Genomic DNA, 26,658 nt, shown 5'->3' on the forward strand with positions numbered 1-26,658 from the left:
AGACAGATTACTAGCTATCAAAAGCAACTGAAGTCAATGTACTTTCAGAGCTGGAAAAAGATACTCAATTCACCTTTGCATGCTGTTTGACATTTACTCATGCAATTGAATTCAACTCAATTAACAGTGATTTAGGGTCCCATGCTGAGTACTAAAGAAGTAAGATTCCAAGCCTAGAGAGGCACAATTTTTATTCCAATCTAGAGTGGATAAAATACTCTGGAAGCTAGCAGTTGAACAGAAATGGAGAAAACAAAGTCCAGGGAGTTCAAATGACCTTCCAGGGGCCAAAAAAGTAATTTGTGGCATAGAATGACCTAAAAATCCCACTGAGATGGGTCCAGCTCTCTTTTTACACTACCACTCTGCCTGCAGTCAAGCTGGTGGGAACCCATTAAAATAAAATTAACTTTCAAATAAATATCTGTGTCCTAGGAAGAGGAAAATGGTACCTGCCTGCTTCATCTCTAGGGCCCACTTCATTCTGGAATGAAGTTATGACAGAGAGAACAGATAGCCACAGGAATACTTTTTTTAAAGGGAGAGGAGGAAAGAATTCACATACAGAGTCTCCCAGATCTTCCCTGAAGGACTGAGTATTTTTCGGTTTTATTTGGTGGACAACGGCTCTCGCGCAAACCTTACCCAATTCTACAAGCAGACTTGTTATCATGCCTTTAGTAATAACTATGTGTGTAGGTACATATGTACGTCTCCAACTATATTCTCAGTCTAAGGGCCTGAAGAACAGAGGACATGCTTCTGTACACCCAGCTTTTAAAAGCGCTTTCAAATAGTAGCTGTTCAGTATGGTACTGATGCTAAACTTTCAAGGATAGACAAGGTAAGGCTTCCCATTAGTTTGTCTTATTTTCTTAAAAAGTGACCCTAAATTCAGGTTTCTCCGAGATTTTTCTTAGTTTGCTTTTGTGGGGCAATTTTACATGCTACCCTCTCCACCCACCACCTGCCAGGGGACATTCGGTAATGTCTGGAGACATTTTTGGTTGTCACAACCGGGAGGGGGCGGGGGAATGGTGCTCCTGGCATCTAGTAGGTACAGGTCATGGATGCTGCTAAACAGCTTCCAATGCAAGGGACAGATTTCACAACAAAGGATTATCTGGCCCAAATGTCAAGTAATGCCAAAGCTGAGAGACACTGGCCTATTTAGAAGTTAAAAAAAAAAAAAATGCATAACCACCTTTCCATTTCTCCATGTTTAAAACACTAGCGGAGTTCCTGTCGTGGCGCAGTGGTTGATGAATCCGACTAGGAACCACGAGGTTGTGGGTTTGATCCCTGGCCTTGCTCAGTGGGTTAAGGATCTGGCGTTGCCGCAAGCTGTGGTGTAGGTCGCAGACTTGGCTCGGATCCTGTGTTGCCGTGGCTCTGGTGTAGGCTGGCGGCTACAGCTCCAATTCAACTCCTAGCGTGGGAACCTCCGTATGCCGCGGGAAGTGGCCCTAGAAAAGGCAAAAAGACTAAATAAATAAATAAATAAAACACTAGTAAGATATGAATAAAAATGATGCTCTAAAGATTTGCCCCAAGACAATTTCAGCCGTCTACTGTTCAGAGAAACAATTATTTAAAGGGCTGATTTAGGATTAGAAAGGTTCATTAGAAGTCAAAGGAAAAGCATGAATTTAAACGCATGTGTACTTAAGGAAGCAGTGTAAACCTTTCACTAAAGGGAAGGTTCTGATCTTTACTACACTGGAAACTGAGGTTACTCTACAGTTACAATTTAAAATATTCTGTTGAGGAGGCAGGTTCAAAACCACCACTGGTCTGTTCAGACGTGGAACTCTCATTTCAGGTTGTTTCGTTATTTCCCATCTCACTCAAAATCCACCTTTCGACCAGCACACAAAGAGGAAAGGTATGGGGTTTTTTTGTTGGCAATAGGATCATCAGAATAAACTGCTTTCCCAAATAGCCCTTCCTTCTCATGGCTGTCCATCTTTCTTTCCCACGTCTAGGTTAACCTGGAAGGTTCCATTTTTCATCCTAGCTTCCTTATCGCAGCCAAAGGAATCATTCCTCCAGGACTGCTTTGCTCTCCTTGACTTCCGTCATGGAAAGACGACAGCAGCAAAGCTATGCTAACAGCTTGAAGATGTCTGGAAAGATAAACAAGGACAAGGAAGCGGGGGAGCTGCTGATTTTTCTTTGCACTTGGTTATGACTTTCTTACAAAGTCTCCAGCTGATGCGGTTGCATTTGCTACAGTTTTATTTGCTTGTTCATTTTCCCTAGTGGCTGATCATCTTTGCTACTTTGGATATCCAGCAGACACTTGAATAAAATTTTCTTTCTTTAAGGGGACAAATGAGTTCTTTTCTGAGAATCAACTGACAAAAAACACACCGGCCTCAAAAGGACCTTTGAACATTCCACAGTAACTAATCTGTTGAGTATTGTGTGTGTTGAGTTAAACATGTCACCACTGCCACCCTCACACATTGGTTAACGACTTTCTAAATATTTACCAAGATCTTTAATAAGTGAGAGTGCTTCCCATGATATAAAGGCTCCACCACCATCATCCATGGCACCCTGCCCGACGTCCCAGCTGTCCAGATGTCCACTGACCAGTACGACCTAGAACAAATAATAAAAAGAGGAAAAAAAAAGCTAAGCAGAAATGACATCAAAGAAGAGGCATTCATAGGCACTCCAAATACAGAAATGAAGCTTTTATATTTTCTTTTCTATTTTTATGTCTTAAAAGATCTATGTCATTAGTAGCATAAACATGGTACACAGGCATTTACATAAAGGGTATAAGATCATTGTAATAGTAATAAAATATCCCACCTTGTCCCTCTCTTTATTAATATAATTTTAGGTCCTAAAGAAAAATGGTTTATTACTGATGGATGTTTGACAACGTCATTAGAGTGCTTAAAACCTAAATGACATAAAAATGGATCTCAAAATCTTAACCATATTCTCAACTGTCTCAAATTCCAGCAGACAAATAATAAACATGTGTTAAATTGCATTCAAGTGAAAAAGTGAGAACGGTAATTAATTTTTTTTAATTATTGTGCTTTTTCAAGGAGACTAAATTTTATAGACATCTTTTAAACAAAGTAAAAACCAAGTAAAATGATGCTGGGTTAACAGGTTATCCACATTGAAAGTATGTCTCTTGATCTCTAGATAATGCAATATATAAATATCAAGTCACATAAATTGCAAATTTAAATAAAGATGTTAGAGGAAATCTTAGAACAGCTCTGTCACTGGCAATAGGCAAAGGTTTCTTAAACTGGGCACAAAAAGTGCAAGCTATAAAAGAAAAGAATAATAAATTGGACTTTTAAAATATTAGGAATACTTGTTCATCAAAAGACTCCACTGAGGAGTGAAAAGGCAACTCACAGAGGAGGAGAAAATATTTATAATATTTATATTCAGTGAAGGTCCCACAGCCAGATTATGTAAAGAACTCCTATGAAACAGTAATGAAAAGAGAGTCCAGTGATAGACAAATGGGCAAAAGACTTGAAAAGACAATTCACAAAAACAGATACACAAATCACTAGTAATCATACTAAAAGTTGCTCAGATTCATTACCATCAAGGAAATATAAATGAAACCCCATTCAGTGCATATCCATTGGAATAATGAAATGGAAAAAGACACAAAATATTGGTGAGGAGATGGAGCACCGAGAATACTCAAACATTGAGTGTGAGTATAAATACTTACAATCACCCTGGAAATAGCTTAGCTGCTAAATCTGAACACATACACACCCCGGGACCCAGCAATTCTCCTCCCAGCTACACACCAACAGGAATGGATGTGTGCGGCTGCTTTCACCAGAAAGGATGTACCAGAACATTCAAGGACTATTCGTAATAGCATCAATCCCGCCCCTGCCCCGCCCCAAGAAAACTATTCAAATACCTGTCAGCAACAGAATAACAATGTATTGTACTGACCCCTGGAACATTACACAGCAGTGGGGATGAAGAAACATGATAAATGCATGAATCTCATGAACATAGCGAAGAATCAAAGCCAGACAGAAAATAATACATTATGTATAATTCCACTTACATAAAATATCAAAACAAGCAAAACAGGAGAATGGTCGACCATGGTAAGGAAGGGCATGATTTCTAGATAATGCAATATATAAATATCAAGTCACATAAATTACAAATTTAAATAAAGGAAGAGGGCACAGTCGAGAAGAGGGCGCTGGTCATGCTCTGCTTCTTGACCTGAGTACTGGTTATGCAGGTGCCCTTGGTTTGCAAAAGCTCATCTCATCACACACTTAGGATCTGTGCATGTTCTCTGAGAATATTACACTTCCATAAAAAGTTTTGTTTTTTTTTTAAAGTTAGATAGGTCGATGTCTACATAGGCAGTACGCAAACCAAAGCTGAGCAAGTCTTCTTGATGATTAACATGAGAATTCCCCATGACTTTGGGAAAGCAGGATTTGGGGTTAAAATATCAGGGTGCCCCCTCGCACTGCCTCCTTCCCTGAGCAGCTGCAGGATCTCGCACTGACTCTGTATGGACAAACAGACCCAGCCTACTATGACTTCACTGGAGTCACAAACAAGGACAATGCCCCAGACTAACAAATGGCCATGTAATGAACCCAAATGGATTGTTTCAAGGGGGGAAAAAAAAAGGATGAAGAAAAAACATGTTGCAATAGCAGGAAATTCTGATTCAGAAGTGGTGTAATCCCATTTGGGGATGACAAGCCAATTAGTCAACATTCTCACCACCCTCAGAACCATTTTCCCAATGAAGTTAAAGTTTCAGGGGATAAAAAGTGTGAACATCTACTTTAATCAATTTTTCCTTGAGATAACACAAGAGTAACTAAATTAAGGCAACTATTGTTTAACCTTCAGACTTCCTTCAGAATAAGTGAGGTTGTTTTACTATCATACTTTATGTTTTCTCAAATACCTCCATTCTCCAATCCAGGATTATTATTTAAACTAACAGTTAAATGATGGAGAAAATGGTTTTGAATGATAAGGAACTAAATGACACCCCGTAGGGTAAGGTTATTGGCATGGTGATATGGAAGAATGATCACAAACCATTTGAATTATGAGTTTGTTTGTGTTCCTTTTTTTTACAAAATATATTGGGGGTCACCAAGAGATAGTAGTAGTAATTCTATTATTAATTCATTTAAAAACTAGCCCATGAGAAAAAGTTTCTTCTAATTCAGTAGCATCTTTGATGAACTTGAATTTCCCTCATCATAAGAGCTTCGACCTTGAAAACAGTAGGGGCAGGAGGTCTCATTCAACATGATGTCCTGCTAGCAATGTCTTAATGCAGTCTCACCAAGGATGCCAGCGGAAAAGTCACTATGCCTTATGCCAGGGTCAGGCAGAAATGAGCATGAATTGTAACACATTTGGATCTGATTTAAGGAAACGAAACAAAAACAAGATAGGGTTCTGAGATATAGTAAATCCAGTTTTATGAAAAAGAATCACCTTATAAAAGATAGGAGAAGGCACTGGTTCTGTTGCCAGATGTGGGGCTCTTAGAGCAGTAACATGGCCTAGAACCAACAGAGAAGTGGGGCATTCACTCATCTAGCCCCCACTCCCGTGCTGAGACCTGAGGCAGACAGAGCACTGACCAATTCCCCGCTTCCCAATTTCCTTCCTACAACCACCTCCTCCAAATGCAGTGAAGAGTAAAAATTATTAAAACAGGAGTTCCTGTCATGGATCAGTGGTTAACAAATCTGACGAGCATCCGTGAGGATGCACGTTAGACCCTTGGCCTCCATCAGCGGGTTAAGGATCCGCAGTTGCTGTGAGCTGTGGTGTAGGTCATAGACACAGCTAGGATCTGGCATGGCTGTGGCTGTGGTGTAGACTGGCAGCTGTAGCTCTGACTGGACCCCTAGCCTGGGAACCTCCATATACCACAGGTGTGGTCCTAAAAAAAAAATTATAAAAAACAAAAGCAAGAGCCAAGAAGAGCCACCACCAAACACATGAGGAGGCAGAATGGGGGCTGTGAGGCTATGAAATACAAAGTCTGTTATCTGTGAGGCACACATTAGCCCCGACCACCAAGACCCACTCAAGCCTTAGGGTAGGGAGCCGGGGAGGGGCTTCTGCAGTAGGCCAGAGAGGCACTGGATGACAGCCTGTGAGGATGAAGAATGGGACTGGCACAACCAGCTGCCAGCCAGCTGTGGGTCTGAGAGCCAAGATACACTACATTAAGGGTGAACAGACAGCAGCCCCCTGGACAAGCCCCACTGCTTTGTTGTTGGGGCATATGGAGAGACGGAGTACAAACAGATTTGCCTGATTAAAAGGAGGATAAGAATATAATCTGAATGAGACGTGAAAAATATGGCAGAACAAGGGAGAGAGAATAGCTTCAAAGGAAGTACATTCTTGCAAAAACACGACAAGGCAAGATAGTGGAGAACATGTCTTTGGCATGTGTGCAAAAGCCCTTAATCAACAGTTTTTATTGAGTTTCTATTATGTGCCAGAGATACAGACATGGACAACACAAGCAAATATTCTGACTTACTGGAATTTATATTCTGGGAAGGGAGATGGGCAATAAATAAATATAATATAATGATAGTTTTAAGTATTATGAAGAAAAACATGTCAGAGAACGGGAACAGAGGGTGGTGTGGTAGGGAGAGGAAAAATCAGTTAGCTTCCTCCTAAAGTGCAGATAAGTCACAGGAGAATTCCGGCCCCACCCTAACAGTGGGAGCAATCTGGATAATCCAGAAAATCATAACTTTTTAAAGGCCCATTAGAGATCTGGGATTGGAATTCAACCAAAGGGACTGAATTGCAGAGGATAAGCTCATCCAAGGAGCAGTGGGAATATGGAACTGTTTGCCTTTAGCCGTGAGTGGAGGGAGAGGCGGGAGTTATGAAAGCCGGACTGGAGTTCTCACTGTGGCCCAGCGGAAATGAATCTGACTAGTATCCATGAGGATGTGGGTTTAACCCCTGGCTTCGCCCCATGGGTTCAGGATCCAGGATGCCATGAGCTGTGGTGTAGGTCGCAGATGCGGCTCAGATCCAGTGCTGCTGTGGTTGTGGTATAGGCCAGCAGCTACAGCTTCAATTCAACCGGTAGCCTGGGAACTTCTATATGCCACAGGTGCAACCCTAAAAAGAAAAAAAAAAGAAAAAAAGAAAAAAAAAAGCAGAACTCGAGAACCACTAAAATGTTAAAGGGTGAGTGTGATTTAATATGAGAGTTTAGATTCTCTGGGAATCACCCATATAAGGGCCCTAGGTACCCATTTTCCAGATCTTTCCCACAAGCCTCCATCAGATGCCCACATGGAAGTGCTGAGGGCAGGGCAGCAAACCTGCTCATGCCCAGAACCGGCACTGATGGAAAGAGTTCTGCTGGCCCCGGATCAGGGGCTCAGATACTCACTCCCACAGCTTCTGGCAGAGTGTGGCTTCCACGGCGGGAGGAGCAGAACTGCTGAGAGAGCCCTTCCTTCTTGAGCTCAGGCACAGTCTGCCTGGTTAAGGCTGAGGGGCAGAAGCACCAAGAAATCACTCTGACCTTGTCAGGGGCCCCCAGGGAGGAAGGAGCGGAGTGGTGACAGTTCACGGCCAAGGGAAGACGCATGGGCACTTTTGTGGTGCAGACACGTGGTGTCTGCTGAAAGCTGAGGGCAAAGGAAGACGCTGGGAAAACTCCTCCTGCAACCCAACCCCTATGCTAAAAAGAGACTGGCAGCAGCCAGAAGTAGGTGAGCACCTAAAGTAAGAACAGAAAGGATAAAATCCCAACCTAGCTCGACTCCGAAGACACAGGCTCAACCACCCTCACAGCTTGACAAAGGAGAGGCCTCATTTTTGAAACATGCATACTGCTCATCTCAGGCACTACTGTTCTCTTACAGATGATATTCAGCACCCAATAAAAAAGATAGGATGTATAAAATACGCAAGAAAGGGAGTTCCTGTCATGGCGCAGCGGAAATGAATCCGACTAGGAACCATGAGGTTGTGGGTTTGATCCCTGGCCTCACTCAGTAGGTTAAGGATCCGGCATTGCCTTGAGCTGTGGTGTAGGTCACAGACCAGGCTCAGATTCTGCATTGCTGTGGCTGTGGTGTAGGCTGGCAACTGTAGCCTGGGAAGCTCCACATGCTGTGGGTGGGGCCCTACAAAGCAAAAATAAATAAATAAATAAAATTTAGAAATAGGCAAGAAAGAAAAAGAATTATTATCAGGAAATACTGCCTTCAACACACCTAGACCTAGATATAGCCAAGATAGTTAAACAATCAAAGACTTAAAAAAATTATGATTAATCTGTTAAAAGCTCTAATTTAAATGATAAGGACTTTCACCAGAGAGATGACTATGTACAAAGTCAAATGGAAATGCTACAAATGAAAAATACAATATAATTATTCATAGATGTGCTGAATGCTTAAATGAAACAGAAAATTAAAACTTTTGTAGAAAAATGAAGAATATCTTTGTCTTTGGGAGTGGAGGATGTCTTAAGATATAAAAAATACAAAGCATGAAGCATGAAGAAAAGATGTATAAATTCAACTATATGAAAATGAAGCCTTTATGTTTATCCAGAGAAATCACAGAATGAGAGGAGTTGTTATAAATTGCGAGAAGCTATTTGTACTACATACAACCAAAAAAATTGCTTATATTAAATATATAAAGAATTCCTTGGGGGTAATAGATGCAGACTATTATTGCCTTTGGAAGGGATTAGCAATGAGATACTGCTGTGTAGCACTGGGAACTATGTCTAGTCACTTATGATGGAGTATGATAATGTGAGAAAAAAGAATGTATCCATGTATGTGTAACTGGGTCACCATGCTGTACAGTAGAAAAATAACTAACCTATTGGGGAAATTAAAAAAAAAAAGAATTCCTACTAATCAACAGGAAAAATACAAGAAATTCAAAAGGCAAATGGAAAAAAGACATAAATAAGCATTTTACAGAAAAGAAATTATGAATGGCCATCAAATACTTGAAAAGATGACCAACTTTATTATTGATTAGGGAAACATAAATTAAATCCTTAACAAGATACCGTTTACACCTATCTAACTGGTAGAAAGTTTCAAATCTGAAATGAAGTTCTGGCAAGGATGCTGAGCAAGAGGAATTCTCATCCACTGCTGGTAGGAGCAGGAAATTGTTAATCATCTAGGAAAACGAATGAGCATATCCTTTTAGGTTGAATACATCTAACGATCCAATAATTTCTCTTTAGGTGCAGCTTAGAGGAATTCTGGCCCTTGAGTTCTTGAAGACATGTACCCAAATGGTCATAGGGGAACAATCATAAGGCCTCCAACTAAAACCAAAACAAATGGTCATCAACAGTAAAATGGATAAATAAATTACGGTATAGTCAAACAATGCAATATTATAAAGTAGTTAAAATTAGCTACAGCTACATATATAAATGTGTATAAATGAATATAAAACTGAAATATGGGGTACAGGGTAAATGAGGCCAATCAGTATACATGAGGATGTGGGTTCGATCCCTGGCCTCGATCATTAAGTCAGGGGTCCGGTGTTGCCATGAGCTGCAGTGTAGGTGGCAGATGTGGCTTAGATTCTGCGTTGCTGCGGCTGTAGCGTAGGCCAGCAGCTGGAGCTATGATTCAACCCCTAGCCTGGGGACTTCCATGTGCCATAAGTGTGGCCCTAAAAAGCAAAAACAAACAAACAAGCAAAAACCCCAGAAATATTGAAGAAAAAGCAAGAATAAAATGAATCACAGAAGAAGTGGAAGAGTATGATTCCATAACATAAATTTCCAAATTCAGTGAACTAAGTAACATAATCCCTAGCAATGCATACAAAGATGGTAAAATCATGAAGAAAAAGCAAAGCAATGGTGAACAAATATTAGGATGGTGTTTCTGTGGGATGGGGTTAGAGCGGAGAGGAGGAAATCATCAGAAAGGGGTGCAGAGAAGGCTTCTCAGGCACTGACAGTGTTCCCTCACCGAAACTGAGTGAGAACATATGTCACCCTTTCCTTCTTCCTCTTTAGATTATATACACGTGCTAAATAAAGTCTTTTGCACGTGTGCTGTATTAAACAATAGCAAGAGTTATAGGCATACCTTTGGAAGGCATGGGGCTCAGGTAGTTTTAAGTGAGTTCAAAGAAGCATTAAAGGACAGATTTATCTCATCCTATTTTGACAATTGCAAAGCAAAGGAAAAATATGGAAAATGGCTATATTTACTTTCAATCATAATTTTGTTACTAAAACATGAAAAACCAACCCTAAAAACCTAAAACTAGTGATCAAATATAGTTGTAAAATCCAAAATATTTGTATCTAGCAGCATATTGAAAGCTATTGCAGTCATGGGCCCATGTTTACTGCAGTTATAGATATACAGTCAGCCCTCTCTCAATATGTTCAGGGTGTTTGGTTCCGGGGCCCCAAGCAAATACCAAAATCCATGGATGAGCAAGTCCCTTGTATATTATATGCATATCCTCTCATAAACTTTAAATCATCTCTAGATTACTTAAAATGACCAATACAATATAAATACTGTGTAAATTGTTACTGACTTGCAGCAAATTCAAGCTTGGCTTTTTGGAACTTTCTGGAATATTTTTTCCCAAATATTTTTGATTTGCAATTCATTGATGCTGTGAATGTGGAACCTGCAGCCTCAGAGGGCCCACTGTACTAATAAAGGGCCACTATTGGCTTATCCTTACCTTCTTGGCATGTCTAGTTTTCTCAGCCTGCATTTTAAATTCTGAGTTATATAGATATTTATCTACACCTAACCAAGTTCTTATTGGTCAGTCCTCAGTAAACAAGATGCTCCACCTAACTTTGCAGCAAGCTTCATTTCATAAATGTTTTGCTTAATCAAGAGCCAGCAAGACCTGGTGGTTTTATCTTTTGCTTTGGTCTCATTTTATTTGGTGTTTTCTAAGAGACAGCAGGCAGGGGTATGAAGGCTACAAAGTTCAGGGCCTAATGCATTTCCAGACATAGGAAATCCCCGATCAAATTTTCAACAACAAAATTCATTAAATAGTTGAAAACTATGACCTACAAAAAGAGGAAAAAACTCTCATTATTCAGCCTTAGAGAAGAAGCCAAGAAGTGATCTAATAATGGGCTTCAGCTATGACAGGCCCCTCTGTGCCAGATATGAACAGCAGAAGATGAAGCAAAGGAACCAGGTTTGGGTTACATCAGTGAGAATTTAGGGTCATTTAATGCTCAAGAATTTTCTGATAGAAGGCTTTTGCAGAAGTAAAAAAAATGGCTAACAGGGGAAAGGTTATGGAAAATTCTGTTCCTTGGAAGGTGTCTGAAATAGGATACATTCTTAGGTCTGAGAAGGAAAGCTAGCCCCGAAGATTCGATAAATACAATCTTTCAAGGTTCCATCTAGTTCAATATTCTATGACAGTTTTCAAGAACTCTTCTTCTATTCAAACCACTTTAAAGGGGGAAATTGTCCTTTGAAAAGTCTCCATAACCTCAGCAGGTTTTCCCTGTGCTTCTAGATGCTCTGGCTGCCAAGATCATCCCACAATTTAGCATTTAAACACAGGTAGGCAGGCACTTCTCAAGAAATCTGTTTCATAATCTCTGACAGAGACAAAGACTTGGCTCTCAGAGGGCAGTTGCTGAATGTATCACTCCATTACTTAGAGCAGAAAAAGGGGACGATGTCTGAACAAATAGCACCCTCCCGAGTGAACAGACTAGGTGGTCTACAGAATAGAACTGAGCTCCCAACACAGGGCGTGTTAAGAGACAACACAGCAAACAGCTGCCCTCTTGAATTGGTTTCTTATCGTCAAACCTCGTTTAGTGAAGCTGTTGGGTGTTGATAGCTTGTGAGATACAGACTTCTTTCCCAAGAAAATGGGCCATCTGTCCAAATGCTCACGCCTCACAAAGCTGCTCCTGAAAGGAGCCGTTTCCACTCCTAGAGGGCCCCCTTCCTTGTGCAGGGCACTCAGATTGGCTTCATCAAAGGAAGACCACGCCTGCTCCTGGTTGAACTCTCTGAGCGCATTACTGGACTGATCAGAAGACAAAACAAGGACCTAATTTATCTGTGACTCACAAAAACCAAGCCTCCAGTAGATTTAGAAAATGTGGTTGCAGTGTCTTTGGAAGAAGGGGCTGAAATTGATTAAGTATCATGTTGTGGATAGGGGCTCAGCAGAGACTACCTATGGAAGGAAATCATTCTGATTAAACAGAGGCAATTGGGTTTTGCCCAGAAGTGGTAACTGGTTGCAACTGGAGATGATATTCGTTTAAGTGAAAGAACCATGCTCCTCCATTCCTTCTCCTTTGGCCTCAGCAACCCCAGGACAAGCTGTTTCACTTGAGAGGATGGGAGGAGCGGAAAAGTTGAATTACAACATTGTGCTTGAACTTACCCAGGGGAGGAGAGGGAAAGAGAGTTTAGGCAACTTGCATCTCAGGAATGGTCACATCTTTCCCACGACTGCATCCAACTATGCTACAGTGCCCAGGAAGAACTTCTCTCCTCTTATAACAGTTCATTCACTACAGTGTTCCAGGCTTTTGTTAGGCATGGTATGTGGAATTTGAAAAAAAAGAAAAAAAAGGAACAGAGGCATTTGGTACCTTGGTAGTGTACAGACTCATGTTTTTCATGTTTCAATGCAGACAAGCTAAAAGAGATAGATAGCATCAGTCTTTCACTGTAGAAAATGGAGGCTGAGGTGCTTCCCACCAAAAGAAAAAAATTTTTTTTTTTTTGCCATTTAGATTTATAAGTTAAAGGATTCTTCTCAGTTTCTAAAATTCCAGAAGCCTATACAGTTTAGAGTGCTGTTTTTGGTGCTTGTTTAGCTATTGACAATGGAAACTTTCTCAATTATAAAACCTTCTGTGATCTTCTGTATGTTCTCTACAGAAGTCAGTTTGCAAGATCAGTTGAAAGCCTCAGTCTATAAAGCACTCTGTAGCCTCCAGTTCTGGACCTATTTGATGAGCCATGAAAAAAAACTGAACAGATAGGGGTTTACCTATTCAAATGAGTATTGTCACATTGAAAAGCACAGTTCCTGGGAGGCTAAGCAATAATTCCTCTTTTACCACCAGTTCCCATAAAGAGAAAGCCAAATTAGCATAGATTAGTATATAGATGTACTGCTGTACAGTTTTTCCTTAATAGAAAGAAATTTAGTTTAAGGATGAGGGATTTTTAATGGCTTTAATTGTGATGACTGGGAAAGGAAAGAAGGAAGGAAGGACAGAAGGAAAGGAAGAAGGAAAGAAGGAGGGAGGAAGAGAAGGAAACAAAATGATGATTAGCATAAAAGAGGACGTGAAGTAGAAAACAGATTAGAAGGGAAGAAGACAGCAAAGGAGCTTTGAGAAAGGCAGAGGAAGAAAAGAAAAAGTAAACACAGGTCAAGATAGGAGCCCTGGCTTGTGTGGGCTTGCTGAGGTTCACACGACAAAGTTATAGAAAATGTTTCTCATGTTCTGATGTGCATGAACTTGATTCATCGCGGACGTTGTTAAGACTTGGTAAGCTCAGAAGTGGGAGGGATGCTTTGGAAACACTGCTCAGTCATGACAACCTATGTAAGTTAAGCAAGTTGCCTAAAGTATTTTAACCTCAGACATCCGCGTTCTTTTGTTGGCTCCTGCCTGCCGTGTCTCTGGACCACAGTGGTAACGAGGAATCAGAAGTCAACCATCCCAAGTCCCAAGACTTGGCAGTGAACTCTGGGTAGCTGCATGGCCCTCCTATGATGCTAGTTCTTAAAGACAACTTTAATTTTGATGCATACATTAAGAGCTCAAACAAAAAACAGTCAAATGCTATTATAGATACCGCTACCTCTATTAGAGGACTTTTCAATGATCTAGGTTTTTAGCTTCAGAACAGAGTGTCAAAGAGCCAAGCTTATTTTGAAAGGCTCCAAGTCTACACAAGTCATGGGCTTGTTGTCTAAGCATAGTACTTTTTGGTCTTTAGTCCTGTCATCATACTTGACCTCACATTCTATTAGGCAGGTCATTTCAGTTAATTTAATCTCTGTATTGAGACGCTAGGAACGAGCCAAACTTCCATTAGTATATTTTGTGTTAAAAGGAAGATGTTGCAAATATTGAACATTTTATATTATTGCATCCTTGCGCAAAAGAATACCATTTTCTTCATTAAGCCTGATTCTGTCTTATTTTTAATTAGAATTTACATGTCCTAAGGAAAGAAAAAGAATTGACATCTGGTGTTGCACCTAAACAAAATGTTATGAGATACCAAGGAAAGTGTGTATTACATATTATACCCAAACTGAAAAACTCTCCACTTAAAATATTATAAATTGAAGCTTAACTGCAATGTTAACAGGCAAATAACAAAACTACATGAAGAAAGTGACAATTTTAGTCCTACAAGAATCAAAAGCCACTAATAGCTAACAAGTAGATTAACCTTGTAATGTTTTGTGCATCCCAACTCAAAAGGAATCAGCTGGAAGTGATTTCTTCTAAATCTAAAGCTAACTCGAAGCATGGCCACACTTTGCACATCACAGAAAACTTATCCTCTGCTCTCTTTAAAGTGAACTTTAAGGATAAGGAGTATAAGCAGCTTGAACATCCTAATGTTTGGTAAAAGCAGAACTGCAAGACAGAAAGGAATAAAAATGGGCCCGAGGGACTGAGAGTCCAGGAGGAGTGCCTCTTGAAAAAAGGATATAATGAGAATACGAGGTAATTTTCAGAACTTAACAGAGGCCACAAAAGGATGATGAGTAGTTTATCTTTCCTCTCTCCAAAATACAATTAATTAAAATAAAAGAACATCATGATAAAAAAAAAAAAAACACTCACTTTCTCCATAAGTGGATATTGTGACATTATTGTAACATGCGGGTCTAGATTTTTCCATGTGAACACTTACGATGATATCTATGGTCCCCTAAGTATTTTGACTTGTCATGAGATTACATTCTTATCAGCTGAATATTGGTTGTATCCATGTGGTTTGAATAGTTAATCATACACCTTGGGGAAAAGAAGGAAGGGAGGGAGGGAGGAAGAAAGATGGATTCTTTCTCTTCAGTTGTCCATTTTCTGAAGAAACAAAATGCTAATAAAAAAGGATTTATTCACTTAACTTGTATTTATTAGCACAAATGGTATATTTTAATAGGTATAACATTAGAGCAAGATTAAAAAAATACAAGCATCTGTACAAGTCACATATCTCTCACTTGCTAAACTTAACTGGTACGATTTTGTTCAACATTTCCATCAATATCTTAAAGATATGCTTGTGAATTTTGAGATAATAAAAATATAAGACAGGAGCTTTCACTATACTGCAGGGGGTTAAGGATCAGATGTTGCCTGTCCCAGCTGCAACAGAGGTCACAATCCCTGGCCCAGGCACTTCCATATGCACAAGTGCAGTAAAAACACAAAAAAGTATAAATAAGTAAATAAATACATACACAAATAAATGTAACTATAAGCTGAATCATTAATATGTTGGATCAAATCATCAAGATCCAAAAATATTCTTAAGTATAAATAATAGTTTATAGCCCCACAAGGTAATTCAGCAGGATAAATATGAAGGAGCACACTGCTCTTTGAGGTGGTGGATTGAGACTAGTTCATTTGGGGACAACTGGAAAATTCCGGTGGGTCTAAGCATATTGAGCCAACAGTGGGTCTGTGCTGTTGGGAAAAAAATCAATAAAATTTTAGGATTTATTGATAAAAGTATGGGGTTCTGATTATGTGAAGTGATGCTCTCCTTTATTCTATAATCAAACATTTTCCGTCTTAGATACCTGAGGAGATGTTCTGGAAAAAGGACTGCGGTTCGAAGAAGAGCTGCTAGGATTTTACAGTGTCTGGACACAGCATTGTTTGAAGAGCAACTGCATGTGTTACCCTGAGGAAGAGAAAGAAGGCTTCCAAGGGCTAAATGCTTCCTCTGCAAGGGGAGCAAACTTGCCCACAAGGTATATAACCAGGCCAAGGAGTGAAGGGGATATGCCAATATCAGCTCAGCAGAAAAATCCGCCAGAGTGTTCCCATGAGGGAACCGTATCCCTCAGAAGAGTAAGTGGCCAAATGCTGGCGGGGTTCAAGCAGTAGAGGGACATCTGTCAGGTAAAGAATGGACACCTGACCTGAGGAGGGGGAGGTGGGCACTGAGCTAGATGATCTCTGAAGGCAAGTTCAACTCTTAAGAGTCTGTGATTCTAAAAGGAAAAGATGGGCTTATCGTGGCCATCACTCAGTGAGTCCCGTGACATTAACATATATTTCTACTACCCACCTCCATTATCATGTTTGTTCTTTGACTAGGTCTAAAATAAAAAAAAATTAATTATACTACTAGTAGGATTTATTTCTAAGAAAACAGGCCATACTAAAAAGAACTTTTATGTCCTAAAATTTGCCTTGTTGCTGCATCAACTTCCACTGGATCCTAGGGGTGCCCTGAGGGAGGCGTAATAATATAATCACTCCCAGTATCGTCCTTTGGGGTGAGTTTTACCTCTTACAGTTTCCTTTAACAATCCATGATGGACTGTCATCTCTTCATTTGACTAAATGTTCTCAAAGTTATTTTTATTTTTTGCACCCATGGGTAGGCAATTCCATGAGTCATTCGTGCCCACATGGCATTTCTCCTTCATGCCCTAAGATTACCTTCTCAAGTACATAATGCACAAAAGCATGACTCTGCAGACATTCCTAAATGAGCCATTTTTTTTTTCTTTCCAGGGTAAGGACTGATATACTCATTATAATAGTCTCATCAGACCAATCTGATGTTTCCTTCTAAAGTTGCTCCAGTTCCACTAGATTTTGGAGATGTGGCAATCAAACTTCTAATGCATAGATGCCATAATTTTGTGTGTGTGTATTATAAAGAAACCCACCTTCCTGATAGTTTCCAGAGTTTACCTGGTCTCTTTAATTGCCTAGAATTGCATAAATTAAGACATCTACATTGACTCTGGATCTCCTTTCAGGCTCCTACATTCATACTCAACTAGAGCAAAAATAACTTTAGGAGATTATGGTCAACACTCTGCCTTTACACAAGGAAGTAAAGTGATTTGTCCAAGTAGCAGGGCCTGAAAATAGAACCCAGATTTCTGACCCAGAGCCAAGAGTTATTTCCATCATACCCCTCTGCCTGCTTCACAAGAAATGGTGCAGAGCCTATTTTTGATTGCTTTTCTCTAATGCACTAAATTTTACTTGACTATGCTAAAAATTAATATGCTACTTTTTGCCTTGACACACAATCTAATGAGTTTTCTCAACAAGTTATCCTGATCTGCCGAACAGAGGCAAGTTCTTTAACCTTTCTAATCCCTGTTTCCCTCTCTGTCAAGTAGGAATAATAATACAAACCTTTAGAGTGTATTGTGAGAATTAAATGAGATGAAATGACATGTTCATCACTGTCATGGTCCCTGGCAGAGAGCAGTTAACACAGTGAATGGTTGCCAGTACTGATTACACCGTAATAATTTTAAGATGACCTCAAACACTGCAAACGATTCTCTCTAGGAAAGGCTCGCTTGGGAAGCTGGAGCACATAAGTGGATTTCACACAGACTGCTTCAGCAGGCACAGGTTTAGGGTACTATGCGCTGCCAGTTTGAATTAGAGGGAGTATCAATCACAAGCACATGTTACTTAGAAATATGACAAATATTCTAAAAATGTTGTTTGGTGAGCCTAATTTAAAACAGCATGAACTTATTCCATCTGAAAACAGCCATATGCCATGAAATAGCTAAGTTACATTTTCATTTCAATAATAGGTTGCAAAGGGGGAAAAAGGGCAGAGCTCGAGCAATCACAAACACACAGCTCTCTCTGAATAACTGCAGTTACTAGGTAACTAGGTAGCACTGGGTGAAAATGAATTCAGGTGTTTGAACTGATGCTTCCCATGCACCGGAGGTGAGTTTTGTCCTGGCAATGGCTAATCTAATGAATGATTCCACTGTCAATTTCATTTATAGAGCCGGTAAGACTGGCTGCACAATAGCTCTTTCCTCAGGAGGGCCTAGAATAAATGGGGAGAGTCCAGAATAGAGCTTTGGAGAAAGCATCAAAAGTCTGGCATATTTCATGTAAAAATGAGGAGCTTATGCTGGGAACAAAAAGCATAGCTTGACATCACATTTGAGCATCATCTCTGTAGAGAAGGTATAAAAATCGCTAAGAAGGAAGAGTGGATGACAAAGGGCCGATATCAATTTTTTATGCTATCGTAGAAAAATTTAAGGGTAGCATTGTTTAAGGATCAAAGAAAAAACTAAATGGGCTGTCAAAGGAGCATTGTTTCATCTCTTCCAACTCTAACAATTTATGAATTTTAATCTCTATGCATTCCTCTAGTAAATTGCAATGAGGTACAGCATGTTTCAACCTGGTCTTTGGCCCTCTTCTTACAACAGAGTAGTTAAGACCATGGGCTACAGAAGCAGACAGGCTCTCACTCACGAGGAACTTTCGGCAACCTGCTTGGGCTCTCTGGGCTCCCGTCTCTATGTATCTGAAAATGGACATTAATAACTGTCCACAGTGTTGATGTAATAGGAGCAGAAGGAAAGGGCTAAATGTATTGCCTGGCACCCAGTGCAGGCTTCTTCCAACTAGTTTAGCATTTGATTACATGTTTGACTTTATCAGAATGTCCTATTGATATGCTGTTTGTTCTTAGTGAAAATGGCTCTCTCTGACAGTAATTCTCAAGCAGTTCAGGGCAAAGAATACTACCCTCTCCTGGTGGTGGGGGCTGGGAAGGGGAAAGAGTATACCCGTTTGAAAATAAAAAGGTTTGTTTGTAGGGAAGTCCAGGACCGGATGGTTTCACAGGCGAATTCTACCAAACATAAAAAGAAGAAATTATACCTATCCTTCATAAACTTCTGCAAAGGTTGCAGAAGAAGGAATACTCCCAAAGACATTCTATGAAGCCACCACTACCCTAATACCAAAATCAGACAAAGATACCACCAAAAAAGAAAATTATAGGCCCATATCTTTGATGCATATAGACGCAAAAATTCTCAACAAAATTTCAGCCAACCGAATCCAACAACATATAAAAAAGATCACAGACCATGACCAAGTGGGATTCATCCCAAGTTCACAAGGATGGTTCAACATATGCAAATTTATCAACATCATATACCACATTAACAAAAGAAAAGTCAAAAACCACATGATCATCTCAAAAGATGCAGAAAAACATTTGACAAAGTCCAACATCATTCATGATAAAAACTCTTATCAAAGTGGGTATAGAGGGAGCACACCTTAATATAATAAAAGCCATTTATGATAAACTCACAGCAAATATAATACTCAATGGAGAAATGCTAAAATCCTTCCTGCTAAGGTCTGGAATAAGACAAGGATGCCCACTCCCACCACTTATTCGACCTAGTATTGGAAGTCCTAGCCACAGCAATCAGACAGACAAAAGAAAAAAAAAAGGTATACAAGTTGGAAGAGAAGAGGTAAAATTGTCACTCTATGCAGATATGACACTATATATAAAAAACCCTAACTTCACACAAAAACTACTTGAACTGATCAATCAATTCAACAAAGTAGCAGGATACAAGATTAACATTCAGAAATCAGTTGCATTTTTGTTACTAAAAATGAAATATTGGAAAAAGAATATAACAATATAATGCCTTCTAAAATTGCACCCCCCAAAAATTGAATACCCAGGAATAAACCTGACTAAGGATGTGAAAGACTTATATGCTAAGAACTATAAAACACTAATCAAGGAAACTAAAGAGGATTCAAAGAAATGGAAAGATATTCCATGCTCCTGGATTGGATGAATATAGTTAAAATGGCCATACTACCCAAAGCAATCTACAGAGTCAATGCAATCCCTATCAAATTACCCATGACTTTTTTCACAGAACTGGAACAAAAAATCCAAAAATCTATATGGAACCATAAAAGACCCAGAATTGCCAAAATAATCCTGAGGAGGAAAAATGTAGGAAGCATAATTCTCCCTGACTTTGGATAATATTATAAAGTTACAGTCATCAAGACTACTGGTACTGGTACCAAAACAGACATACAGACCAATGGAACAGAACAGAGAACCTAGAAATAAATCCAGACACCTATGGCCAATTAAGCTTCAACAAAGAAGGCAAGAATATAAAATGGGAAAAAGATACTCTCTTCAGCAAGTGGTGCAGGCAAAACTGGACAGCTGCATGTAAATCAGTGAAAATAAAACACACCCTCACACCATACACAAAAATAAACTCAATATGGCTTAAAGACTTAAACATAAGACAAGACACCATAAAACTCCTAGAGGAGAACATAGACAAAACATTCTCTGACATCATCCCCCATACAAATGCTTCCTTAGGTCAATCTCCCAAGGCAACAGAAATAAAAACAAAAATAAACAAATGGGACCTACTCAAACTTACACACTTTTGCACAGCAAAGGAAACCATAAAAAAACACAAAAAGACAACCTACGGTATGAGATAAAATACTTTCAAATGATGCACAGACAAGGGCTTAATCTCTGAAATATACAAACAACTTACACAACTCAACAACAAAAAAAACCAACAACCCAATTGAAAAATGGGCAAAAGACCTGAATAGACATTTCTCCAAAGAAGGCATACTGATGGCCAACAGACACATGACACATGAAAAAATGCTCAACATCACTAATTATTAGAGAAATGCAAATCAAAACTACTATGAGGTACCACCTCACACAGGTCAAAATGGCCATCATTAACAAATCAACAAATAAAAAGTGCTGGAGAGGGTGTGGAGAAAAGGGTACGCTCCATGACTGCTGGTGGGAATGTAAATTGGTACAACTAGTGTGGAACACAGTATGGAGGTACCTCAGAAAACTAAATATAGAACTACCATATGATCCAGCAATCCCACTCCTGGGCATATACCCAGATAAAACTTTCACTGAAAAAGATACATGCACCCCTATGTTCTAGCAGCACTATTCACAGTAGCCAAGACATGGAAACAACCTAAATGTCCATCAATGGATGAATGGATTAAGAAGATGTGGTATATATACACAATGGAATACTACTTAGCCATAAAAAACAAAATGTCATTTGCAGCAACATGGATGGAACCAGAGACTCTCATACTAAGTGAAGTAAGTCAGAAAGAGAAAGAAATATACCATATAATATCACATATCTGGAATCTAATACATGGCACAAATGAACTTATCTTCAGAAAGGAAACAAACTCATAGACTTTGAGAACAGACTTGTGGTTGCCAAGGGGGAGAGAGAGGGGGAGGGAGTTGGATGGACAGGGAGTTTGGGCTTAATAAACGCCAAATATTGAATTGGAGTGGATAAAAATGAGATCCTGCTGTATAGCACAGGGAACTAAGCCACTTGTGATAGAATATGATGGAGGATAGTGAGAAAAAGAATGTGTGTGTGTGTGTATACACATAAAATATATAGTTAGGTCACTTTGTTGTACAGCAGAAATTGACAGAACATTATAAATTAAGTATGATAAAAAAATTTTTTTTAAAGTTTCCCATTCCTGACTCATTGTACTTCTAATGGGGAGAGGACAGAAGCCTGCCTTCCATCCCCATCCCTGGGCTGAGAAACACACTATTGTTGTGGTCTGTGCACATGAATCAGAAGAAGAATTTCTTCACCCAAAGCAGGGTGAAGAGAAAGAAGAGTTTATTGAGCTAAAAGATGCTGCTTGTGCAGGAGGATGACTTTCTGATGGGAAGGGAGAGCAGACCCAGGGCATGTGGTCCTGTCTGTTTTTATAGCCCAGGAGAGAGGAGAGGTCTTATGATACATCTGCTGACCTCCTGATTGGCTGGGAAAAGATAGGCTCTTCCTATACACTTGCTGGTTAGTTGGGGGTGTATATTGCCCCTATAGGGGAGGACTGAGGAGTGGGCCACATACTTTTCCTAGTAGGGGGCAAGAAGAGGAGGCCAGGTTGCCAAGGTTGGGGAAGGGACATTACAATGCTTGGTCAGAGGCTTTGAATTTCATCTCCTTGAAGAGGCCTTGAGGCCCCACAATTACCTCTCTTAGTGGCATTTACTTCCTTCACATGTGTTCTCCCAAGACTTGAAATATGGTAGAGAATCAACAAATCTACAGTTGATTTGTTTTTATTTAGTAACAAAACTTGACTCAGAATCAAGCTAGTTCAGTTCCTTAAGATATTCGTTTTTGTGATCATAACACAATAAAAACAAATTTCCAATTAATTCCTTTGACTTTTACAATTTAGTCACATAAACCCATGAAAGACATTTACTCTCAGAGTTCCCTGGTGGTCTAGTGGTTAAAGATTTGGTGTTTTCATTGCTGTGGCTCAGGTTGGTGCTTCGGCTCGTGTTCAGTCTCTGACCCAGGAACCTCCGCATGTTGCAGGCACGGCCAAAAAAAAGTTTATTCTCTACTAAATATGATGTAACTCCCTTTCTCTCAAATGATGAGTATAAACAACCAACACATTAAAAAAAGATTAACCTTCTGAACTCTTTGAAGGTCAGAACCATAGAGAGCTATAGGTAAGAAATTAGGACCAGAAATAAAATCACATCTCAAAGTAAATCATGAGACTTTAACATGGCACAGCAAATTCACATCTTCATGAGCCTCCTCTGTTCCAAACATGTGGCAATTAGAGATGAAATATAAACAGGGAGAACCAAAAGGTTGTAATTTGGCTCCAAAAAACCAGATAAACATCCCTGTGGACTAGAAATGGATTAGAATCACAAGGCAATGAGTAGATCTGAAGCCAGGGCTGCAGGGCGCCAGATGAGGAAGCCAGCCATGATTGCTGGGCACTCTGTTCCTATACGGAGACAGAATTTAAAGTTCAGAATTTAAAATTCACTTCACTGGAGATAGGAGAATCTAAGCCAGACTAACTGTATGAAAGCGAGCAAGAGGGTGGAGCTCAAGAGAGGTGGCTGGAAACAAAAGGAACATGCCAGGAGGTAAAGCTTTATGAAACATTTGAGCCTGTGCAGGAGAACTGGACAAAGACACGAATCTGAACGAGGCACTGAATCAAGCCTCCCACTAGCTTCGTTAACAGAATACACGATCCTCGTTATCACCATTAGCAAGGGTGGCTGATACAGTAAAACCTAGTTCTGGGCTGGCAATGTCACGGGGCAGGTGAAAGCAATCAAAACCTCGGAATGGGGGTGGGCAGGAAGAAAGAAATGAACCCAGAGGGAGAGAAGGCAATACAAACAATAATACAAGCTGAATTTATTTTCTTTTATTTCATTTCAGTTCAGTTCAGTTTTTTTAGGGCATGGCACATGGAGGTTCCCAGGCTAGGAGTCAAATCAGAGCCATAGCTGCTGGCCACAGCCACAGCCATAGCAATTTGGGATATGAGCCATGTCTGCAACCTACACCACAGCTCACAGCAATGCTCGATCCTTAACCCACTGAGCAGGGCCAGGGATCGAACCTGCATCCTCATGGATACTAGTTGGGTTCATTACTGCTGAGCCACAAGAGGAACTCCCCAAGCTGAATTTTAAAACTTCCTACTCAGAATGAGTCAGCAAACCCAAGTTCCAAAATACTTGGAGGAATATAGTGCTAAAAATGTCCATGAAATCAACAACTGAAATAAAATCTCCATTGCAGATTGAATTAATTTATGGAAAGACTGTATAACAATTTTTAAAAATTATACTTAGGTGCCCAAAGGACTAATTTTCTAGAAAAAGAAAAATCACCAAAATTGACTCAAGAAGAAGTAGAGAACCTGGAAATATCAATAAGCCTTAGGAAATCCAATCAAAAAATCAAAGTACTCTCCTTCTCTCTCACACACACCAAGCCACCAGACTCCAGAGGTTTTATAAGTGAGTTTCACCCAATTAAAACGAATAGAACATCCTCAAATGTAGCCAAATGATTTATCAAGCTTTTTCACTGATAACCAAAACCAGGACAGTAAAATAAATTTAGACCAAATTTTTTTGTGAATACAATCCAAAATTATTAAACAAATTATTAAACATGGTTCAAAACTTCCTCCTTTTTTTGTCTTTTATTTTAAACTTCCTCATCCAATTAAAATTTTTATTTTATTTTATTTTATTTTATTTTTTTGTCTCTCTGGGGCTGCACTCGCGGCATATGGAGGTTCCCAGGCTAGGGGTCGAATCAGAGCTGTAGCCGCCAGCCTACTCCAGAGACACAGCAATGCGGGATCTGAGCCACGTCTTTGACCTACACCACGGCTCACGGCAACACCAGATCCTTAACCCACTGAGCGAGGCCAGGGATCAAACCCACAACCTCATGGTTCCTAGTCGGATTTGTTAACCTCTGAGCCATGATGGGAACTCCCCTCCTCCAATTTTAATAGGTAAAATGAGAAAATAGACTATAAAGCTTTGGTCCAAAATGTGAAATAGATAAGTTGGTGATTCTCTAAGAAAAAATAAAATCCATACTAATTCTGTTTATACACATGGAAGGTTCTGTAGATTTGTTCACACAGATATGGCATCTGGAATGGTCAATTCCAGGTTGTTGCCTAAAGATTAAAGAATTATGCTGAGCAGAAAATGAGCACACTAATTCATTTACTCCTGCTTCACTACCCACATCTGTAAAGCCTAGTAGCACGGTCCCCTAGCACCACAGTTTACTTATCTTTATTTTATATATACACTATTTTAGTTCGTGAAATATTCAACAATGTAAAAATACCCTAGAGCAACAATAACCAAACAGAAATACAGGACTGTGTTCCATTCTGCCTTCTGTACCAGATAGGAGCCCTGAAGCACTAAGGGTCTGCCCTGCCCGATGGCTTCTTAGGAAATGAGGCTTCGGCATAGACTTGTTAGCACTCATGCCATGTGTCAAAAGAAACCAGCCCTGCTTCCATGGTTACAAGTAATTATATCAGGATCAGCTCCTAAAGTAACACAGGTAATCCAGACAGGAGAGAAGCACACCTTTGACCTGGGTTTGCTCCAAAACCTACTCAAGAGAGGTGAGTTGCCTTGGATGGTGATAAGCTAGGGGGACACAGAGAGAGGGACAAGGGAGGGAGGGTCTCCTGCACCCAACAGGGCTCATCTTAGTTTATCATTAAGCCTATCCCATAATACAGTCTTCAAAGTATAGGGACCATTAATTACTGTAAAGGTAAGAGACAAATTACATATCTCCCATCCCTATGTCCTTGTACGTGTGCAGTAAATCATTAAACCCCAGGTTTAGGTTAATCTAGGCATATTCTAGCCCTTCTATGCTCCTTCATTTCTCTCTCTGTCTACCTATCTATCCATTAATCTAAATATATTTATCATATGCTATATTGCTCTGGAGAAAAGTCTTCAACCTTATTTCACCCATCATTTCCAAAATGTTTTATCCATACACTCGGCAAGCATTTGTCAAACCACTATGTGGCAGACACCGTACTACATATGTGGTGGGGGTAGAGGAATGAACTTGATAGGTAAGGCCTCTGAACTTCTTCGATGTTCTAGTTGAAGGACAAGAGATGACTAAGTGAACAAAGATAACTCCAGACAGTGACGTATGCTGTGAAAAAATAAAATCACATGATGTATCAAAGAGTGGTAAGGGGCTCATTGGCTTTAAAAAGACCACTACAAGAAAGTAAATCTTGATTGAAAGCTGAATGGTAAGAGCTGGCCACGTGAAGATCTGGGAGAGAAAACTCCAGCCAAAGGGAACAGCTGGTGCAAAGACTGGGGGGCTGGAAAGAGTTTGAGTGGTTAAGTCTTTCTTCACAACAACCTGTTAGCATTCAGCAGAAGAGTGAATCAGGGAACCACTGATTTAGGAATTATGGTTGAGGTGCCAAAAGTACTGGCTTGATTTGAAGTTAGGAATTATGGATGGGTATGGTGATTTAGGAAACTAAAGGAATTACTCAAATACTCATAAGCACATTCATCTGGAAATGATAATAATTCCCTTTCAAGTAGTGAAATGCAACATATTAGGTCTAGAAATCCCAGGAATGATTTGGAATAGCAAACTGAAATAAGATTTTTCTAGAATTGCGTTCCTAATCATAGACAGCCATCAGCTATGTTTGTTTTGGAAATGGAAATAAAGCAAATATCTGATTGCCATAGAAGTCCTATGGAAGGGAACCAAAAGGGAAGGATCCTTCTTGGAAATAAATCTACCTGGGAAAATTGGGGAAGGAATGGGCACTGAAGATAGAATCAGGGGAGAAGAGGAGGTGGAAAACCAGAAGATATAAGCAGAGACATATCTTTTCAAACAACCATGTCAATTGGAAAGGCGACATCACTGAAAGCAGCCCTGGTTGGGAGCATCTGTGAAGTTGGTGGCATCAACTATTTGGCATGTCCCGGGACTCTACAGTGCATGAAATGAACAGCCACTGCTCAAGGCAAGTCACCTGGAAACCACTTGGGCTTACAACAATTCACAGTGCAGAGAGCAATCTCAGGGGAATCTAAAAGCAAACGAATCGTGTGGAGACCTTCCGCAAGAAGAGGGTACAGTTTAGGA

The 26,658-nt window shown here is 39.9% G+C and overlaps 1 protein-coding gene across 1 annotated transcript in view; it reads right to left on the reverse strand.

Annotated features, from left to right (window-relative positions):
• The window catches only part of CPQ (carboxypeptidase Q), a gene marked incomplete at its 5' end in the record, with an annotated part of 363,554 nt that overhangs the window by 147,695 nt on the left and 189,201 nt on the right, over positions 1 to 26,658 (reverse strand). Inside the window, 1 exon segment of the mRNA NM_001243691.1 lies at positions 2,496 to 2,607. Within this exon segment, the coding sequence (NP_001230620.1) occupies positions 2,496 to 2,607 (112 nt within the window).

The sequence above is a fragment of the Sus scrofa genome, chromosome 4 (genome assembly GCF_054392235.1).
Source record: "Sus scrofa isolate SSC_HxYL_T2T_F1_AM1 chromosome 4, Sscrofa_HxYL_maternal_Yorkshire_Landrace_v2.0, whole genome shotgun sequence".
In the NCBI taxonomy this organism is placed as follows: Eukaryota; Metazoa; Chordata; class Mammalia; order Artiodactyla; family Suidae; genus Sus; species Sus scrofa.